The sequence below is a fragment of the Pleurodeles waltl genome, chromosome 11, assembly GCF_031143425.1.
Source record: "Pleurodeles waltl isolate 20211129_DDA chromosome 11, aPleWal1.hap1.20221129, whole genome shotgun sequence".
Lineage (NCBI taxonomy): Eukaryota > Metazoa > Chordata > Amphibia > Caudata > Salamandridae > Pleurodeles > Pleurodeles waltl.
In genome coordinates this window covers 522,119,683-522,137,666 of record NC_090450.1, presented here as the reverse complement: position 1 = coordinate 522,137,666, position 17,984 = coordinate 522,119,683, and the positions used below count along the sequence as shown (strand labels likewise).

Sequence of the window (17,984 nt, the reverse complement as noted above, 5' to 3'; positions counted from 1 at the left end):
CACCTACTTGATCATATTCACTGTACTATACCTTTAAACTGCAAACACTGTCAAAAGCTGAGCTTCATTTCAATAGTAATCAAGTTGGAGTCTCAACTTAACCTGATGAGTTGAATCTTTATTTTTTCCCTACATTTTGGATGTTGTAACTCGTATAAAATAAAGGTACAACGTGTGAGTTCTTTTTCAACTCACCTTTTTTGCTGTTTAAGACTTGACACTTTACTAGGCAATATGTCAATGTACTATATTGGTGAAATATGGGAAATAATTTTAAAATACTAATTTCCATTTTCTTCCTAATAGTCACAGTCTATTTGAACTTTCAGTCCAAGTGGATAATAATGGTGCTAAACACCTAACATCTTGGGCAGAAATACATATATATATATATATATATATATATATATATATATGGCCCTCTTTACGAGTCTGGCGGTCCTGGGACCACCAGACTCACAGTGGCAGTCGCATCGTGCCAATCCGGTGGTCCGGCCGCCACATTACAACTATGGTAAAAGTGCCATAGTCGGACTGCCACATTTGTGCCAGCCGACAGCCTGGCGGGGCTGGCGGTCTAAATCTGCCAGGGCAGCGCTGCGCCAGGCTGGCTGAAACGGAGTGCTGGGGGCCCATGGAGGCCCCTGCATGCTTTTCAATGCCTGGTTTACAGGCAGTGAAAAGTGCGACGGGTGCTGTCGCACCTGATGCACCGCAACATTGCTGCCGGCTCTATTACGAGCCAACATCAATGTTGTGGGTAATTTCCTGCTGTTTCCGCCTGCTGGCCCAGCAGGAAACTCATAATAGGGCCAGCGGGAGGAATACCGAACTGTCGGTATTCCGGATGCGCAAGTTTAGTGGGTGGCCTCCGCCTGCCGGCCAAATTCAGAATGAGGCCGTAAATCTCTGAGGTGGAATGTTGTATGCTACAGAGAACAATTTGAACCTACTGCAGCAAATCCTTTAGAGTTACCAGAACAATTTATGTCATTTTACCATACTTTGGCTTTGGCAAACCATTAGACAATACAAAATCTACAGTCTACATAATTGATAGGTAAAGCATAGATGGCATGTTCTCAAAACAACAAAATAATGAAAGATGTATCAATAAGCATATCCAAATGTACTAACATTTTTAAAAATTAACCAACGCACAGACAAATATTGATTGAGGGTCTTCAGCAAATTAAATATGCATCTCAAGCTATTTGTCTTCTGTATGATTACAGACTTCTTCCAATGTACCCCATTAATAATATCTAAAGAAAACAGTTTTCTAAGATAAACTAAGGGCGTATTACAATTGTGCATTTATGTTGTGGTTTGCTGTAGTCAGTCTGTATTGTTAGATGACTTTGTTAAACTAATGGATGCTGACCTGTTATGATCCATCAAGTGAGTTATGCACTTTTCATAATAATAAAAAGACGTTCTTAAAAAACGCATTACAAAAATAAGTTACTCGGTACTCTGCATGATTCTCGATCAGAATTTTTGATGAGAAATACCAACACTCAAGTTTGTAAAGCTGATGGCATGGAAGAAGAAATTTATATTATTGATTTAATAGACATTCAAAAATCGGATAAGGGGTTGTAAATACGGGCTGTTATAACAACAATGTTAGTTACTTCATCTTCTTCCCTCTAAAGTCTCATCTTTTAGTTTTCTAAAACTTGTCTTTCCTACCCAGGCAGCTCTTGAAGCTATGGATGCGAAAACCAATCAGAGGCGACAAGGTTTGCTTGTGAATGAATTATATGACCTCTCCGATACCATCAGTATTACAGGAAGGTGCCCATTACCAACTTTAGCTCTTTAAAAAAAAATAATAAAAAATGTACATTTGCCTGGTGCAAAATCTGTTGTTAAAAGGGCATTGAGTGCTTAGAAATAGAATTGTAAGACAATATTTAAGAACACCAAAATCTGGCAAATCTCACAACAGTACACAGCAATATACACAAATCAAACAACGAACCGAACACCAGTGGAAAAGGATTGAATAAAATAAATCTTCTTTCAGAGAAGTAACCATTTCAATGTTGTATCTGGGTGGACATACATGGCTCACAGAACCATTTCAGTACACAAAGATTAGGACTGTAGATCAAATGTAGAAATAAAATGTGTATTTACATTTGTTTTCAAATCCTACTGTGCTTTCAACGTTGATAACTAACTGATATAAACATTTGAATTAACCGACTCAAACTTTGAGATTAATTTTGTGGATTTGTCCTCTTTCTGGATAGACCATATGTTACAAAGGTGGTCAGTTAGTCAGCGTACTACGACTGTAGAAAACTCTAAACTATTCCATTTCACTGCATACACGTATTCAGTAAATTGACTTAAAACAATTGGTAAATACTGTCTGACCTTAAACCTGCAGACAAACAATCCACAATTTACAATTAAACAAGTCATGACTTTCAAATTTCTACTTTCACTTACCCAATGACAAGGCAAGAAATGGCAGTTCCTAAAAATGCAAAAGTAAGGATCGATCCCAAATTCCGAAAAAAATGTCTCTGTTAAAAAAAAAGGCAATGATAAATTAATGCTATACCTGAGAAAAGAAAGTTCAAATTCTAATCCAAGATGTTCACATATCTTTTAAATATTAAGTTACTTGGATGTCTAAATATGTTCTTGTCTCTTCTCTTCTTTTTTTTCCTATGATTCACCTCATATATGTATATTCCTGTTATACATGAAGCGTTTCAGTGCCCAAGTGGCTAAGTCCACACTATTCAAATATTGTAATGTAATAAAAATGAATAAGCCACAGTTTTTAAGCAGAACAATAAAAATATGAAAAGGCATCTTAGCTTCCAAGGTGCAGAGTACTCTAGAGAATATAAATATATTCAAATTTGTATGGGAATTCATTTACATTCACTTGCATCTCATGAGGAAATTAAGAATGTTGTAATGTATATGCATATACGTAGAATATTCATGCACAGTCAGGCTTGGTGTTTTATTACCTCACTCCAGCACCCAAATAGTCATGCAATGCAGTAATGCAATAAAATGACTCAAAAATGGCCTCTGACCTGTGGAACTAAGCTTGCATATATCCATAAAAAGGAGCTCAGAACAGCTTCCACGCACATGTAAATTTACACTGTCAAATGCGACTTGCAAAGAGAAAATTCAAACCTAGAAAGAATTCAAATTGAACCTATAGTTTCACAACAATTTATGTGCGAGGCTATCATCAATACTTACAACTGTCACCTTTTCCTCCCCTGATCGCTCCCATTTTAAGTACAGATTTCAACAAGTTCCCAAAAATGAGCTTGAAAGAAATGTTAATGAGGAGAAACATGTTGAAACCCTACATATCTCATTCTAGCCATGCTCAATTCAGTCTACCTAAAGGTCCGCAACCTAGGTCAAGAAATGAATATCCTCACTGGCTGCTGATGCTAGTTGCGTGCACCACACCTCTCTTCTACAGGGACTGGGAACAGCCCTGATGATGTAGGCTCTGCTGACACCAATTCAGCAGACTGTATGGCACTAGCCAACTATAGACCTATTTCAGACCTATAGTTCATAAGCAAACTCTTGGTAAAGGAAATCACAAAATAACTCCAAGAGTACATGGGAAACAACATTACGTAAGATCATCTTCAGGCCACTGACTGGTATAAGATCTATGCTAACATTCATTCATTTAGACCTTCTCTTGACCCAAGACAAGGATCAGTCTGCAGTCTTCAACCTCCTAGACCTCTCAGCCACACATGACACAGAGGATCACTATATTCAATAAAACTGGCAAAGCACTGTCACCTACATCTCTGGACTGCATCAGCTCATGTGTATCTAATATGAGTATAAAAATATGGATGAGATCATCCTAATTTACCTGGAAACCCCTTTTTGTGCTGTCTAAGCAATAAATCATAGCTATCGCTGCTCCTGGTTAATGTACATATGAACCGTCACCTCCAGATTAGCAATCACAAGCGCGTTGATATCCAGATGCATGCTTATGTTACTGACAGCCATCTGGAGAGGGACTCTTGAAACCTGCAAGTTTTCTTCCTGCGGCACACAGCATTAAGCAGGGCCTACTGGTAAAATGTCACGCCATTCTAGGGGACAAGGGCCTTCACCCACACCTTGGTTGGATAACTGCACTCCAGAGCATTTTAGCCACAGCTAGCATCCTTTGTGTTGGCTCGAAAATGTAATTTGTGTCTCCCTGATAGCTTTGATCCGGTAGTTCCTTATATTGTTGTTATTTCTGTGTGCAAACATTAATTCCGTGTGTGAAATATTTATCAAAAGGAATGAATTACCTCGTTTCTGTACGATCTGTTTGGCAGGAAACAATACTGAGAAATGTCAACTCTTTCTTTGAACTCTTAAGATGAGGCTATAAAACGTTTTCACAGCTGATGAAAGAGGTGCCTATTCACAAAATAAATGTACATGTGTACATTTATTAATGTGTAAATTACTACTACTATGTTTTGCTAGTCTCTATTTCTGAGTCCAAAGTTACTCCATCATTCAGAGTAACATGTCTTTCCCCCATGGTAAAACTCCCCCACACCAAAATTAGAGTGTAAAGTTACTGCTTGCAACTTTTCACATGTAGGTGGAGTTCTCCACCACCAGGGTGAGGCGCTCCCCATGATAAAGTATAGAGAAAGACATACAATTTTAATAATATAAAAAAAGTAAAATATTTAATGCAATTAAACATGTAAATCAACTTACAATAAATACTTTTGATCTAGAACTAAAAAAGGTTACAGAGCACAAATTAATCAAATGTTTATTAAATAATTAAAGTATATTCCTTTAATTAAAACAATAACATAATGCAAAAACAAATACTAACATCGTTATATTTCCGTGTTTAAAAAACACAAAGTTAAATATTAATATATTTAATTTAAAAAATGAAATTCAATATATATTTTGACACAAAGATACAGCATAAATGCAGGATGTCATATGCTATTTATCACCATTGTGGAGTGTGAGAATTGGCCATGACCCAAGAGAGGTGAGTGAGCCTCGAGTGAATCATGCTGCCTCTCCCTCAACAGTGGAAATAAAAAGCATATCACACTGAGCACCTCTTCATAAATGGTTTGTGCCATGGTATGTTTTCATATAGTTTTACCAAAAGGTGTTTAATCAAAACCAGGATGCAGTTTGTGCAGTACGGTAAAATCACATTGAGGAGACTCTGTAATTATTGTTAGAGTTGTTTCTCTGTGTGAAGTAATTTTTGGATGCAGTCTGTGAGGAAGTAGAAAGTGTTCTTCTGACGTCAGTTTTGCTAATGTGATAACAAACTCGAATCTGATCTTTGCTTGTAGCAATACATGTATAAATGTGTTTATTAGTGTAGAAGCCTTAAAGAACGAGGTATTGGGTCTCATTTATTATCATTGTCATGGGGATTTATCAAGGGTGAGAACCTGAGTACAACGTTCATACTTTTGGATACAGAAGTTCTACCAGCAAACTATGATTTGTACATCATGGTTATAATGCATATAATTCACAGGCCAAAGATCTCTGGGGTTAGTCCACAACAGAATGTCGTGTCAGAACTGAAATGAGAAACAAAAGTGGGAAAGCGAACTTCTTTGAGGGCCGCAAAATTGAAGGTGCTCGGTTTCCCGGAATACAATGCAGATTTACAACACATCAAAATGGCTGACAGTTTCATTTGAGGGCAGAGTTCATATCATCGAACAGGTGATGCTGCCCAGAACTTTCTTGAGGGAATCTAGAAAGTAGTTAATTTGGGGGGGGAGGATGATATCCTACAACTCAGAATGGGTTGAAAACAGATTTAAGAGAGTGCATTGAGCAGAGAGAGAACAGACTGGTAGCCATTAGTTTCCAGCTCCATCCTTTCTCTTCCTTCCATGCACTAGTGACTGACTCAACGAACTTTGAGAAATTTTAAGTGACTATGTTGAACTGAACTGATTGTATTTACAATACATTAACACATTTATGTGACAACACTGAAATAACACTTAAAAACAACAAAAGAATCATCCAGCCACTGGGTACATTGGTGCACACTTGTTGAAAGATAGTGTACTGTGGATTGGCCAGTTTAGTTGCCAACCATTCAGAATCAAGCCTTTAGGAAGAACCGAGAAGCAAAGGGTAGTAATTAGAATGGTTTATTAAGCTAGTGTGCAAATAATAAAATTAATCTAGACATGGTAATTTCAACAATATTGGCTGAATTACCTGTATAGTTTATGTGAACTCACACAAGACTGAACACACAATACACTGTTGTAATGCAGATTAGACACAATTGTTTTACTCCACTATCTCAGTTTGGAAGTCCACTTGTAAGAAGGATTCTGCTCATCATTCCCTGCAGAACATTTTTGATTAATCAAATTAAATCTCTATTAAGGGCCCAATTACGACCCTGGCAGAGAGGATCACTGGCAGAGAGGATCACTCCGTCACTCCAAACGTGACGGATATCTGCTGTATTACAAGCTACATAGGTTATAATGGAACTTGTAATACGGCAGGCGGGATATTTGTTTGTGACGGAGTAACATAGTCCGCGAAGGTCATAATCAGGTCTCTATTATTCATAAGCAGAAGTAGTGTGTTCAGAAATTACCTTTTTTAAACTGTATCCAGCATGAAATATAATTGGTGGAAGAAGTACATTGAAGAAGATTCCTGCATCAAATGTCATCTGCCAAGAAAAACAACACGATGATTAAACACAGAAGGCATAAATCTACATTTTGTAAACAAGAGTAGCTGTTGTAGTACTTTGTAAACTCTTTATGGGGATTTTTTATTTTTTTTTAAATGGGCTATACGTCCTGTACATGGCTCCAGTAGTCAGACTGTATTTTTGGCTGGCAAATAGTTTCTAGTATAAATACTATACTAGGATTATTAGTGCTTGAATTAAAAATTGGTGTGTTGTAAGCATGCATTTAGTGAGTGAATGATGTGTATTCCTACTGCTAAACTGTTAGTTCATTAACACAACCAACAAACAAGAGATCAACAAATACAAAAGCCATGTCTTCAGCTGCAACAGGAAGGAGAATTTATTTTTTGTCTGGGAGTTTTGTAAAGTGCTGCACTTCCTTTTGGTTACTTCAGAGTGATGAAAGTACTGGAGATTAATTTAGCTTTGGGAAACTTGGGAGGGTCAAAAGTGCCTGATCAGTGAGATAGAAATCATGTTGATGTTCTTCATTCATCACCCATTCCTTGCCAAAGTTCATTTGTATGCATGTGTGAACAGTTCTGTAGTAGGATTCACATCTCCGATTTAAGTTAAGAGCATTGCAAGCCTACGGCATTCATCTCCTTAAGGATCTGACCTCCATGCTTGAGCAACCTGAACGATCATTGGATGATGAGGTGGTAGTCTTTGAGTGAAGATTCCTGCTGCAGCATAATGGGTAACTAATGTGTGTAGAGTATTTGGACATTTTCACAACAGGCTTTATGGACATCAGAGGACCTTAAAGCAGATCCTTGCTTTAAACGGGAGCCGGTGAAGTATTGAAGTGCTGATTTAATTTGGTTAACTTTGTGCTGGTTCTGGAACATTATGCCTCCCTGGTTGTATTATCTTTGCAGCAAGGCAATTAGATTCTTTGGGAGCCCTGCCTATGTAACATTACACTAGTCAAGGTGCAACATGACCAACGCTTTTGTGAGCTCAACATGATCAGTTTGTAGGAGAGAAATATTTTTTCAGAACAAAACTCAAGAGCAGTCACCTTTCACATTCCCTTTATAGAGTCATGTTTCAGTCGTGGAGATAGTTCAAAACGTTTTTAACTGGTCTTAAGCAAACTTCTGCCTGGAAAGGTTTTACATAAGCATGAATAAACTGCATAATGCACAAAAAAAGAGATGCAATTTAAGAAGTGCTGCGAGTGAGTATTACAAATAATAATTTACACCCACAAAGAAGCAATTCCCGCAGGAGCTATGATGATTCACAAAACAGAAGCAAAAGAACTGTACCTTGGTTGTAATGCATATTTTGTGGCAAGACTTTCACCTTGAAAAACGTGCAAAAACAAAAACTGACTTGTTTATAATTATTTTCCTAATGAAGAACCACAGCTCTCTTATGGAATCACACATTTATAATGCCAGGGAAGAAACCATTTTTGCAGTATCATTTGTGGATTCGCCACAACTTGCCAAGTACACAGGGATTAGCATGGGATAAACCACTGAATCAGCAGGGTGTCTAAATCACATCCCATTCACATTTATTTGTCCATTCACACAGCCCCAATCTATACTAATTGAAGACAGTAAAATTCAGTTGCGGCTCGCAGGGTCACAGGAGGCGGGGCAGCACACGGGGGAGGGGGTGGGAGTAAATTAAACCCATTAAAAAAAGAAAAATGTTAAAAAAAACCTTACCTCTGCTCCACATGCCACCCCTCGCCTCAGTCACTGCAGGTACAGGCTCCCAGCCTGCCCTGCGGCCAATCGTGATGCTGCTCAGAGCAGCCAGTCTGCCAGAGCGCTCCCAGGCAGACTGGGAGCCTGTGCAGGCACTCTCAAGCCCGGCAACTGTATTGCCGGGCTGGAAAGAGCCTACTGCGCATGTGTGTTTGGCCGACCCGAGGCAGCTGGGCAAACATACATGCGCAGTGAGAGGAGTGCACAGTGCACTCCTCCCACTACTCGTCACTCCACATACCCTGCCCTTTAACAAGGAAAGGATAATAAATGTAGCTTACTATTCTTTTCTTTTTAAAGGATTCTTCTTAAAGGATTTGCAGCGGTTGCTGCTGACCGGAGGGTGGGGGGGGGGGGGCGACACTCCTCCGCCCTAGCGGAGGAGCCACCACTGGTCAAATTAGTAAATTTATGGATCCGGGTCTACTGAGACATGATAAGGCAATCTGTTCTGTGATCAGAGTATGAAGTGGCAAGCGGTACACTCTGGCATGGAACCCTTCATGACAAAGGTATGGGGAGAGGGGAAGAATAGTTTGTAGTTTGTAGAGGAATACAATTCAAAGGAATGTTTTATGAGTGACAACAAATTGAGCATAAGCACCTTATTATGAGTACCCCTTTATCTCATTTCTGGTATAAATTCAAGTTTGTTCCTCAATCGGGTCTGCAAGTTGCATGGATTTTCCTTTTAAAATTTCAGTATGAAAATGTTGGTGAAATTTGGAAATGAGGTTGAACAGGGGTGGAAGGTATTTTAATTGAGGGTACAAACTATAGTACTGTACGTTATACCTCAGTCCAGCCTGCTCAAATTGAATTGTGAAGTAACACCCCAGGAAATACTGCACCCCATGGTGTAATTTCCTTAATATGCTTCAATCAGTAGTTGAAACAACACCCTGTTTCACATAATATTCCTTGTAATGACAGCAAATTAATCATGAAGAATAACAGAAATATAGACAAATTACAGGAGCTACTATTGCTGGTGCCAAATTACTAGGACGGCCAGGTTTCATCACAACAAAACATGTTTTTTTTTAATGGAACCCACAAAGTAGGTGTCAGCATTGTGCTGGAGACAACTGGCCAATGCAAGGACTGAAATTCAAAACAATATTAACTAAGCTCCAGCCAAAGGAAAAACTGAAATAAACAGAATCACCTAATAAATCCGTAGCATGGTGTAGAAGTGGATTATCAGGAGACAGTGAAGACACAAAACCCTTTGCTTTATCAGTGGAAACAATTATATGTAACTAGTTCAGAAACATATGCCCTGAAAAAAAAATCTTTTTCACTTTTTTTCCTCAGATGAGAAAATAATACACATTGAAGAAAAATAGTTAAAGTCCCCTAAAAACTAGACGAGAATGGATAATATGAAATATGATTATGAACAAAAACGTAAAATGCAAAACTTTAGCAGCAATGTTGAGCATTGCAACTATAATTTCCCTACCCTTGTTGCAGTGCTCATGATCTCTCAGATAACACCACAAATTGCTTAATCAATTATTACATAATAGGTGATACCACAAATCACGTCACCATTGATTTAACTGATGACATCACTCAAGGAGCTCAAGGAATGCACTGGTCTGAAACTTTGGCCATGCCCACTATGCTCTGGAAGTATGGACGGGCTTACACATGCCCTATGTTGAGGACAAAAGACTGTTGAACAAGTGACAACCTTGTGGTGAACAGCAGGCTCTGGACACAGGTTGTGGACACTACGCCTCAACCTTATCGCCTTACTAGATATAGTTGTGTTTCCCCACTGGTTGAACTTGCCATTGTAACGTAAGGTTTCATTGCCCACTGTATTATTATTTTGCCTTATTTTCAAGGTACAATTGTATTTCCATTTCTTAGGGTTAAATATATCATGTATTTTTGTCGAGTATGCCAATCATTCTTGAGCCCCTCTGCTCCTTCCCATCTCAAACTTATCTTCAGCGATATTGCACTACACCAGTTTAACCCCTTGGACACTACTGACGTTAACTCAATTTCAAGATCAATCACAGCCGGTTGCTATTGATGGAGAGGTCAGAGGTTTACTACCAGGAAAGTAAAGTAAATATTTAAAAAGTGCGGGCTCAGCACAGCCTGCCAGATGGCCAGGCCCTCTGCCCTCCAGGGAGGCACATTGGGGGTCTGACTTTCACCTGTCCCCTGTTAATAAACAAAGAGGTGAAGGTGGCCCAGCACAGCATAATGCCAAGCCCATATCCCAAGAGAGCCTACACAGTCTTTCTACCCCCCAGTTGGGGCAAAAATCCATCTAGCCACCAGGGAAGGTGAATACAAAAGGGGTTTGGGATAGACCATCCTAACACAGGGTTACACCACACCTGTAAAAGATGAAAGGTAGGCTTTGTACCTCCCCCACTACCCGCAGGCAGATTGAGGTACTTGTCCCAGTTTGCCCCTTCGGTGAGTAGAAAACCTACTAGACATCAGAGATTTCTGATTTTTTGAAAAAACACAAAGCAGAGGGGGAAGCCCACCCTGCCATAGGACCATGCTCACACCCCAATGAGAGCAATACATGCTTCTTGCCCCCCAAAAGGGTGGCAGATTGGAGCCCATAAGACACCAGAGATTAATCTTTTTTTAAACAAAGGGGTGGGGCAGGTACCCTGGCATAGAGATACGCCCCCACCCCAAAGGAAGAAATATAGACTTTCTGCCCCCTCAGGAGACAAATTAGAAAGTTAGACCCCAATCTGTGATGCAAACTGGAGAGTTCGCCCGCAATCACCCCCACCCTAACCCCTGGGACGAAGAGCCACTACCTAGCATGGATTTGAAAATAAATTTTTAAAAAAGGGGGGGGGGGGCAACCAACCCATATATAGGCCCAACCCCACCCCAAAAGCAGGATGTGCTGTTGCCTCGAGGGTGAAGGTAGAAATCCAATAGGATGCCAGGGTTTTCCTTTATAAACTTTTGTTTTAAAGTGGTGCGATGGCCCACCCTGGCATAGGGCTATGCCCCCACCTCAGATAGGCCAATACATTCTTTCTGCTCCCCCTGGGGGTAGATAGGAGGTTTGACTCCACTGGGGGGTTTATCCCTATGGGCAGTAGAAAGCCCCATAGACTTCAGGGATTTCACACTAGGGCACAACAATAGGAGTGGGGCATCCCACCCAGGCACTGAGCAGTGCCCAACCTCAAAAGGAGCAATAAAGCCTATCTACCTCCCTCTCAGGGTCTTGTGGGGGTTTTCTCCCAATGTTTCCCCCGGGGGGGGGGGTGGAGAAAGCCCAAAAGCCCTCTATACACCAGGTGCCAAAACAAACAAAAGGATAATGGTGTCACATCCTGCTATAGGGCCATACCCCTAACTCAAAAGAGGGAGTAAAGTATTTCTGGCCCCCCACTGTTAAATACATAGGAGGTTTGTCCCAAATGGGGGATTTGCCACCAATATACACCTGAGGGGGGTAGACAGCACAATAAGCACCATGGATTTTACGTATAGACAACACAAAGGAGTGGGGAACTCGCACCATGGCATCGGACAACACACAACCTGAAAGGTGCAACAGAGCCGAATGGGACACTTGAGGGGAGAGACAGGAGGATTTCCCTGATTGGGGGTTGCCAGTAATCTTCAACCAGATAGCAGAAAGCCCACTAGAAACCAGGGATTTACATTTGGGCACAAATAAAGGGCGGTTCTTCCCACCCTGGCATTTGTCCATAAATCCATTCCAAAATGAGCGATACTGTCTTTCAGGGAATTTGTGCAATTTGCCCGTGAAGGAGGCCGGAGGAGGCGGATAGAAAGCCCACTGAATGGCAGTAATATTTATTAAAAACTAAGGGAGTGGGGTCTGGTCCGTCCTGACATCAGGCACCAACACCAGTCCTAAAGTCTAAACAGTCTTTGTGCTCCCCTGGAGGCGAAAGCATTCCCAACCCTATGACAAGTGAGAGGAAATTTAAATTCTTCTCGGTGTAGTTTCTACATATGGGCCAGTAGAGTGGAGGAAAATCACAATTTAGGCCCACTTGCCTTGCTGAATGTCTGCAAATGACTCCTCCAGCTATCTAGTATTTAGAAATGTTGGGGTTTGTTAGATGTCCCTGGGTTGCGTTCAATCCCTAGCCTAAAATCCACTCCTACTCATATTAGGATAAATGCATCAGCTTTGAGCGGAACAATTTAATCTGTCCATGTTGTGTTTTGGTGCCTTTCTTGTTATGGCAGCCGGGCCCAGCCATGCAAGTGGAGTGCCATTTTTAACCCCTTGGGTGCCCAGGATGAGGTGATCTCGTCCTCGGTGCCGGTTCCCCGGTGCCGAGGACGAGACCACCTCATCCTGCTATGGGCCCTCGGGGGGAGTGCTACCGCTCTCCCCGATGGCCAGGCACCCCCCTCCCCTGGGCAGGGATGGAAGGGGAATCGCTTCCCCTTCCACTCCCGCCCCCTCCCGCAACTCCCCGTGGCGTCTGATGACGTCAGCGCACTTTCGCGCGCTGCGGCCGATCGAAGGAGAAATGCAAAGCATTTCTCCTCTGATCACGTGGAGGGGGCAGAGAAGTCTGAAAAGAGAGGAAAAGCCTTTCCTCTCCTTTCAGGCTTCTCTGAGCATTTCTGCTGCTCTATCGCGATGTGATCGGGCAGCAGAAATGGCACTAGACACCAGGGATTTTTTTATTTTTTTTGTTATTTCAAATAAGGGTTTGGTCAAGCACCGCTCCTCGGGGGGTTTGGTCAAGGGCTGCTCCTCGGGGGGGGGGCAATTTATTTCTTGGCATTTCTGGGCCGATCTGCACCCAGGGGGGGCAGAAATCCACTAGACACAAGGGAAAATGTTTATTGTTTTTTTTTAATGTTTGGGGAGCGACCCCTTGGGCAAGGGTCGCTCGGGGGGGGGAAATTATTATTAGGCCCTTTCTGCCCTCCCGGGCAGATCGGCCTTGCAATCTGCCCCCAGAGGGGGCAGAAACCACTAGACTCCAGGGAATATATTTGTTTGTGGGCTATTTGAAGTAAGGGGAGCAGCCTCTTGGGCAAGGGCTGCTCCTCGGAGGGCAAATTATTTCTAGGCAGGGGGGGCAGATCGGCCTAATATAATTAGACAGAAACCTCTAGACACCAGGATATATATATTTTTTTATTTACTTTAAGTTTTTATGTATGGGGAGCAACCCCTTAGACAAGGGTCGCTCCCCTGGGGGGCAAATTGTATTTAGGCCATTTCTGCCCCCTTTGGGGGCAGATCATCCTATTTTTGTTAGGCCAATCTGCCCCAAAGGGGGAATAAACCTCTAGACACCATGGATTGGTGTGTGTATGTGTGTGTTTTGTTTGGAGGGGGCAGCCCCTTGGGCAAGGGTCTCTCCCCATGGGGGCACATTACTGTTGGCCATAACTGCCCCCCTTGGGGGCAGATAGGGCTATTTTGGAAGGCCCATTTGCCACCAAGGGGGGCAGAAAGTCCACCAGAGACCAGGGAAGATTTTTTTTTCAAAATAAGAGGTTGAGGGTATGGCTATACCCCCACCCAAAATAAATGGACCCAAAGTGAGCAATTACCCCCGATCCACACCCCTGGGGGACAGAAAGTCTACTAGATGCCAGGGAATAAAAAAAAATAAAAGAAAATAGTGGGGTGGAGGCTACCAACCAGTATGGGCATGGTTATGCCCCCACCCAAACTGGAGGGGCTAACAGTCTTTCAGCTCTCCCCCGCACACTAAAACATCTTATCCCATGGCAAGCAAGAGGACATTTGATTATTTTTGGTTTTTGTTTTACATTTGGGCCAAGAGAGCTTTGATAACTCTCAAAATCGTCCCACTTGGAACGGTGAGGGCTGCACTTTTTTTTACTTTGGGATGCTGCCATGTAGAAAAATCCACAAGAACTAGACACATCTGAAAACTAAACATCTAGTTGATTCCAGGGTGGTGTGCTTCACATGCTCCTCGCACCATTTCCTTACCCACAATGCCTGCAAACCTGCAACTTTGCTGGAAAGCACACATTTTTTCCAAATTTTTGTGATGGAACCTTCCGGAATCTGCAGTAATCCACAAAATTCTTACCACCCAGCATTGTCTCATCTATACCAATAAAATTTCTGCTGCACTTGTCAGCCTAAATTTTTTTTTTTTCCAAACTGCCCTTTTGGACCCACTTTGGTTCTCCCTCAATTTTGATGTGTTTTTGGCTCTTCCCTGTCACAAGCACTTGGCCCACCTACACAAGTGAGGTATCATTTTTACCGGGAGACTCAGGGGAACGTTGGGTGGTAGTAAATTTGTCCCGGTGCAGTGATCCCACACAGAAATGTGGGGAAAATTTGTTTTTTTCGCTAAATTTGCGGTTTGCTGAGGTTTCTGGGTAAGTAAAAATTGGGGGATCCACGCAAGTCACACCTCCCTTGACTCCCTCGCGTGTCTAGTTTTCAGAAATGTCTGGGTTTGGTAGGTTTCCCTAGATGGCTGCTGAGCCCAGGACCAAAAACGCAGGTGCCCCCCGCAAAAACAGGTAGTTTTCTATTTGATAATTTTGATAGTGTTTTGGGGCACTTCCTATTGCAAGCACAAGGCCTACCCACACAAGTGAGGTACCTTTTTTATCGGGAGACTTGGGGGAACGCTGGGTGGAAGGAAATTTGTGGCTCCTCTCAGATTCTAGAACTTTCTGTCACCGAAATGTGAGGAAAAAGTGTTTTTTAGCCACATTTTGAGGTTTGTAAAGGATTCTGGGTAACAGAACCTGGTGAGAGCCCGACAAGTCACCCCATCCTGGATTCCCGTAGGTTTCTAGTTTTAAAAAATGCACAGGTTTGGTAGGTTTCTCTAGGTGGCGGCTGAGTTAGAGGCCAAAATCCACAGGTAGGCACTCTGCAAAACACACCTCTGTTTTCTTTGAGAAAATGTGATGTGTCCACCTTGTGTTGTGGGGCATTTCCTGTTGCGGGCACTAAGCCTACCCACACAAGTGAGGTACCATTTTTAACGGGAGACTTGGGGGAACGCTGGGTGAAAGGAAATTTGTGGCTCCTCTCAGATTCCAGAACTTTCTGTCACCGAAATGTGAGGAAAAAGTGTTTTTTTTACCACATTTTGAGGTTTGCAAAGGATTCTGGGTAACAGAACCTGGTGAGAGCCCGGCAAGTCACCCCATCTTGGATTCCCCTAGGTCTCTAGTTTTAAAAAATGCACAGGTTTGGTAGGTTTCCCTAGGTGGCGGCTGAACTAGAGGCCAAAATCCACAGGTAGGCACTTTGCAAAAAACACCTCTGTTTTCTTTGAGAAAATTTGATGTGTCCACTTTGTGTTTTGGGGCATTTCCTGTCGCGGGCACTAGGCCTACGCACACAAGTGAGGTACCATTTTTATCAGGAGACTTGGGGGAACATAGAATAGCAAAACAAGTGTTATTGCCCCTTGTCTTTCTCTACATTTTTTCCTTCCAAATATAAAACAGTGTGTAAAAAAGACGTCTATTTGAGAAATGCCCTGTAATTCTCATGCTAGTATGGGCACCACAGAATTCAGAGATGTGCAAAAAAACACTGCTCCTCAACACCTTATCTTGTGCCCATTTTGGAAATACAAAGGTTTTCTTGATACCTATTTTTGACTCTTTATATTTCAGCAAATGAATTGCTCTACACCCGGTATAGAATGAAAACCCACTGCAAGGTGCAGCTCATTTATTGGCTCTGGGTACCTAGGATTCTTGATGAACCTACAAGCCCTATATATCCCTGCAACCAGAAGAGTCCAGCAGACGTAACAGTATATTGCTTTAAAAAATCTGACATCACAGAGTTACAGAGTAAAACGTAGGGAAAAATGGCTGTTTTTTTCACCTCAATTTAAATATTTTTTTATTTCAGTTGTTATTTTCTATAGGAAACCCTGGTAGGATCTACACAAACTACCCATTACTGAATTCAGAATTTTGTCCACTTTTCAGAAATGTTTAGGTTTCTGGGATGCAGCATTGGTTTCACACCCATTTCTGTCACTGACTGGAAGGAGGCTGAAAGCACAATAAATCGTAAAAATAGGGTATGTCCCAGTAAAATGCCAAAATTGTGTTGAAAAATTGGGTTTTCTGATTCAAGTCTGCCTGGTCCTGAAAGCTGTGAAGCTGGTGATTTTAGCACTGCAAACCCTTTGTTGATGCCAATTTCAGGGGAAAAAACACAAGCCTTCTTCTGAAGCCCTTTTTTTCAATTTATTTTTTAAAAAACGAATTTTTCACTGTATTTTGGCTAATTTCTTGGTCTCCTTCAGGGTAACCCACAAAGTATGGGTACCTCTAGAATCCCTAGGGTGTTTGCAAAAAAGGACGCAAATTTGGCGTGGGTAGCTTATGTGGACAAAAAGTTATGAGGGCCTAAGCGAGAACTATTCCAAATAGGCAAGAAAAGGCCTGGTACAGGAAGGGGAAAAGGCCTGGCAGCGAAGGAGTTAATCGAAGATGTCCGAATGCTGAATAAGACATTTATGGATCCCTGCAGAACGTGGAACTTCCCTGACAGAAATGTGAGAAAATGTGTGTTTTTATCCTAACTTTGAGGTTTGCAAGGGCTTCTCAGTAAGGCAACATCATAAGATCCATGCAAGTCACACCACACTGGACTCCCTTGGGTATCAAGTTTGAAAACATGCCTAGGTATGGCGGGTGTTCATGGGTGATGGCTGAGCCAAGACTCAAATTACCCAGCTACTTGCATTGCAAAAAAGTGTTAGTTAAAAGCTAAAACATATTTGTGTTTAGAACATGACCCTGCTGTAAGGGTTTTATATGACGCCTGTATCATCCTGCTAATAATGCATCTAGCATTATCTACCTTGGGCTTTAGGAGGTTAACAAGTGACACCCGCTTGTCCATAGCTGGGCTATACTGCGGACCACTGTTAGCGCAGTAAGTGGCTACAACAGTGGCTTGCAAAACAAGGATGACAACAACGTAAACGTAAACGGTAAACATCTCTTCAAAAGGACAGCGACAATTTGAAAAGAAGGAGCTGATTAAATTTACCCTTGCAATTATGAAAATCAGCTTCCCAGATTCCAATCAGGAAACTACAACCGCAGCTAGAAAAACCCATAAAATAATTTCGTAGTTGGTGAATTGTTTTGACTTAGCCTGGTTTGTCCATGCGGATTTTGGGCAGTCTTTGATTTGTGTGCATCATTTAAAGTATATTATTTAGTATTGTATTGGATTATTTATAGAGCGCATTCCGGCAAGAAGCATCGAATCGCTAATCTGAACGAGAACACAGGGAGAAGCACAAGCTACCAACTAGGAATACCTTTTGAGCGAAGAGCCAGGTTTTTAGGCTTTTCCTAAAGATAAAATGAGTCGCAGTTTGTCGGAGCGTGAAAGGCAGGGAGTTCCAAAGCCTCGCCGCTTCCACCGTAAAAGCACGGTCTCCCGACCTAGCCTTATTACAGCGAGGAACCGCAATCATATATTTGAAAGAAGATCTCAGATATCTAGTCGG

General features: G+C 41.8%; 1 protein-coding gene across 1 annotated transcript in view; it reads right to left on the bottom strand.

Annotated features, from left to right (window-relative positions):
- The window catches only part of SLC9A9 (solute carrier family 9 member A9), a 2,563,562-nt gene that overhangs the window by 2,328,486 nt on the left and 217,092 nt on the right, over positions 1–17,984 (bottom strand). Inside the window, exons 3-4 of the mRNA XM_069213904.1 lie at positions 6,650–6,727; positions 2,464–2,540 (exon numbers count right to left, since the gene is read on the bottom strand). Of these exons, the coding sequence (XP_069070005.1) occupies positions 2,464–2,540; positions 6,650–6,727 (155 nt within the window). The remainder of the gene's footprint in view (positions 1–2,463; positions 2,541–6,649; positions 6,728–17,984) is intronic.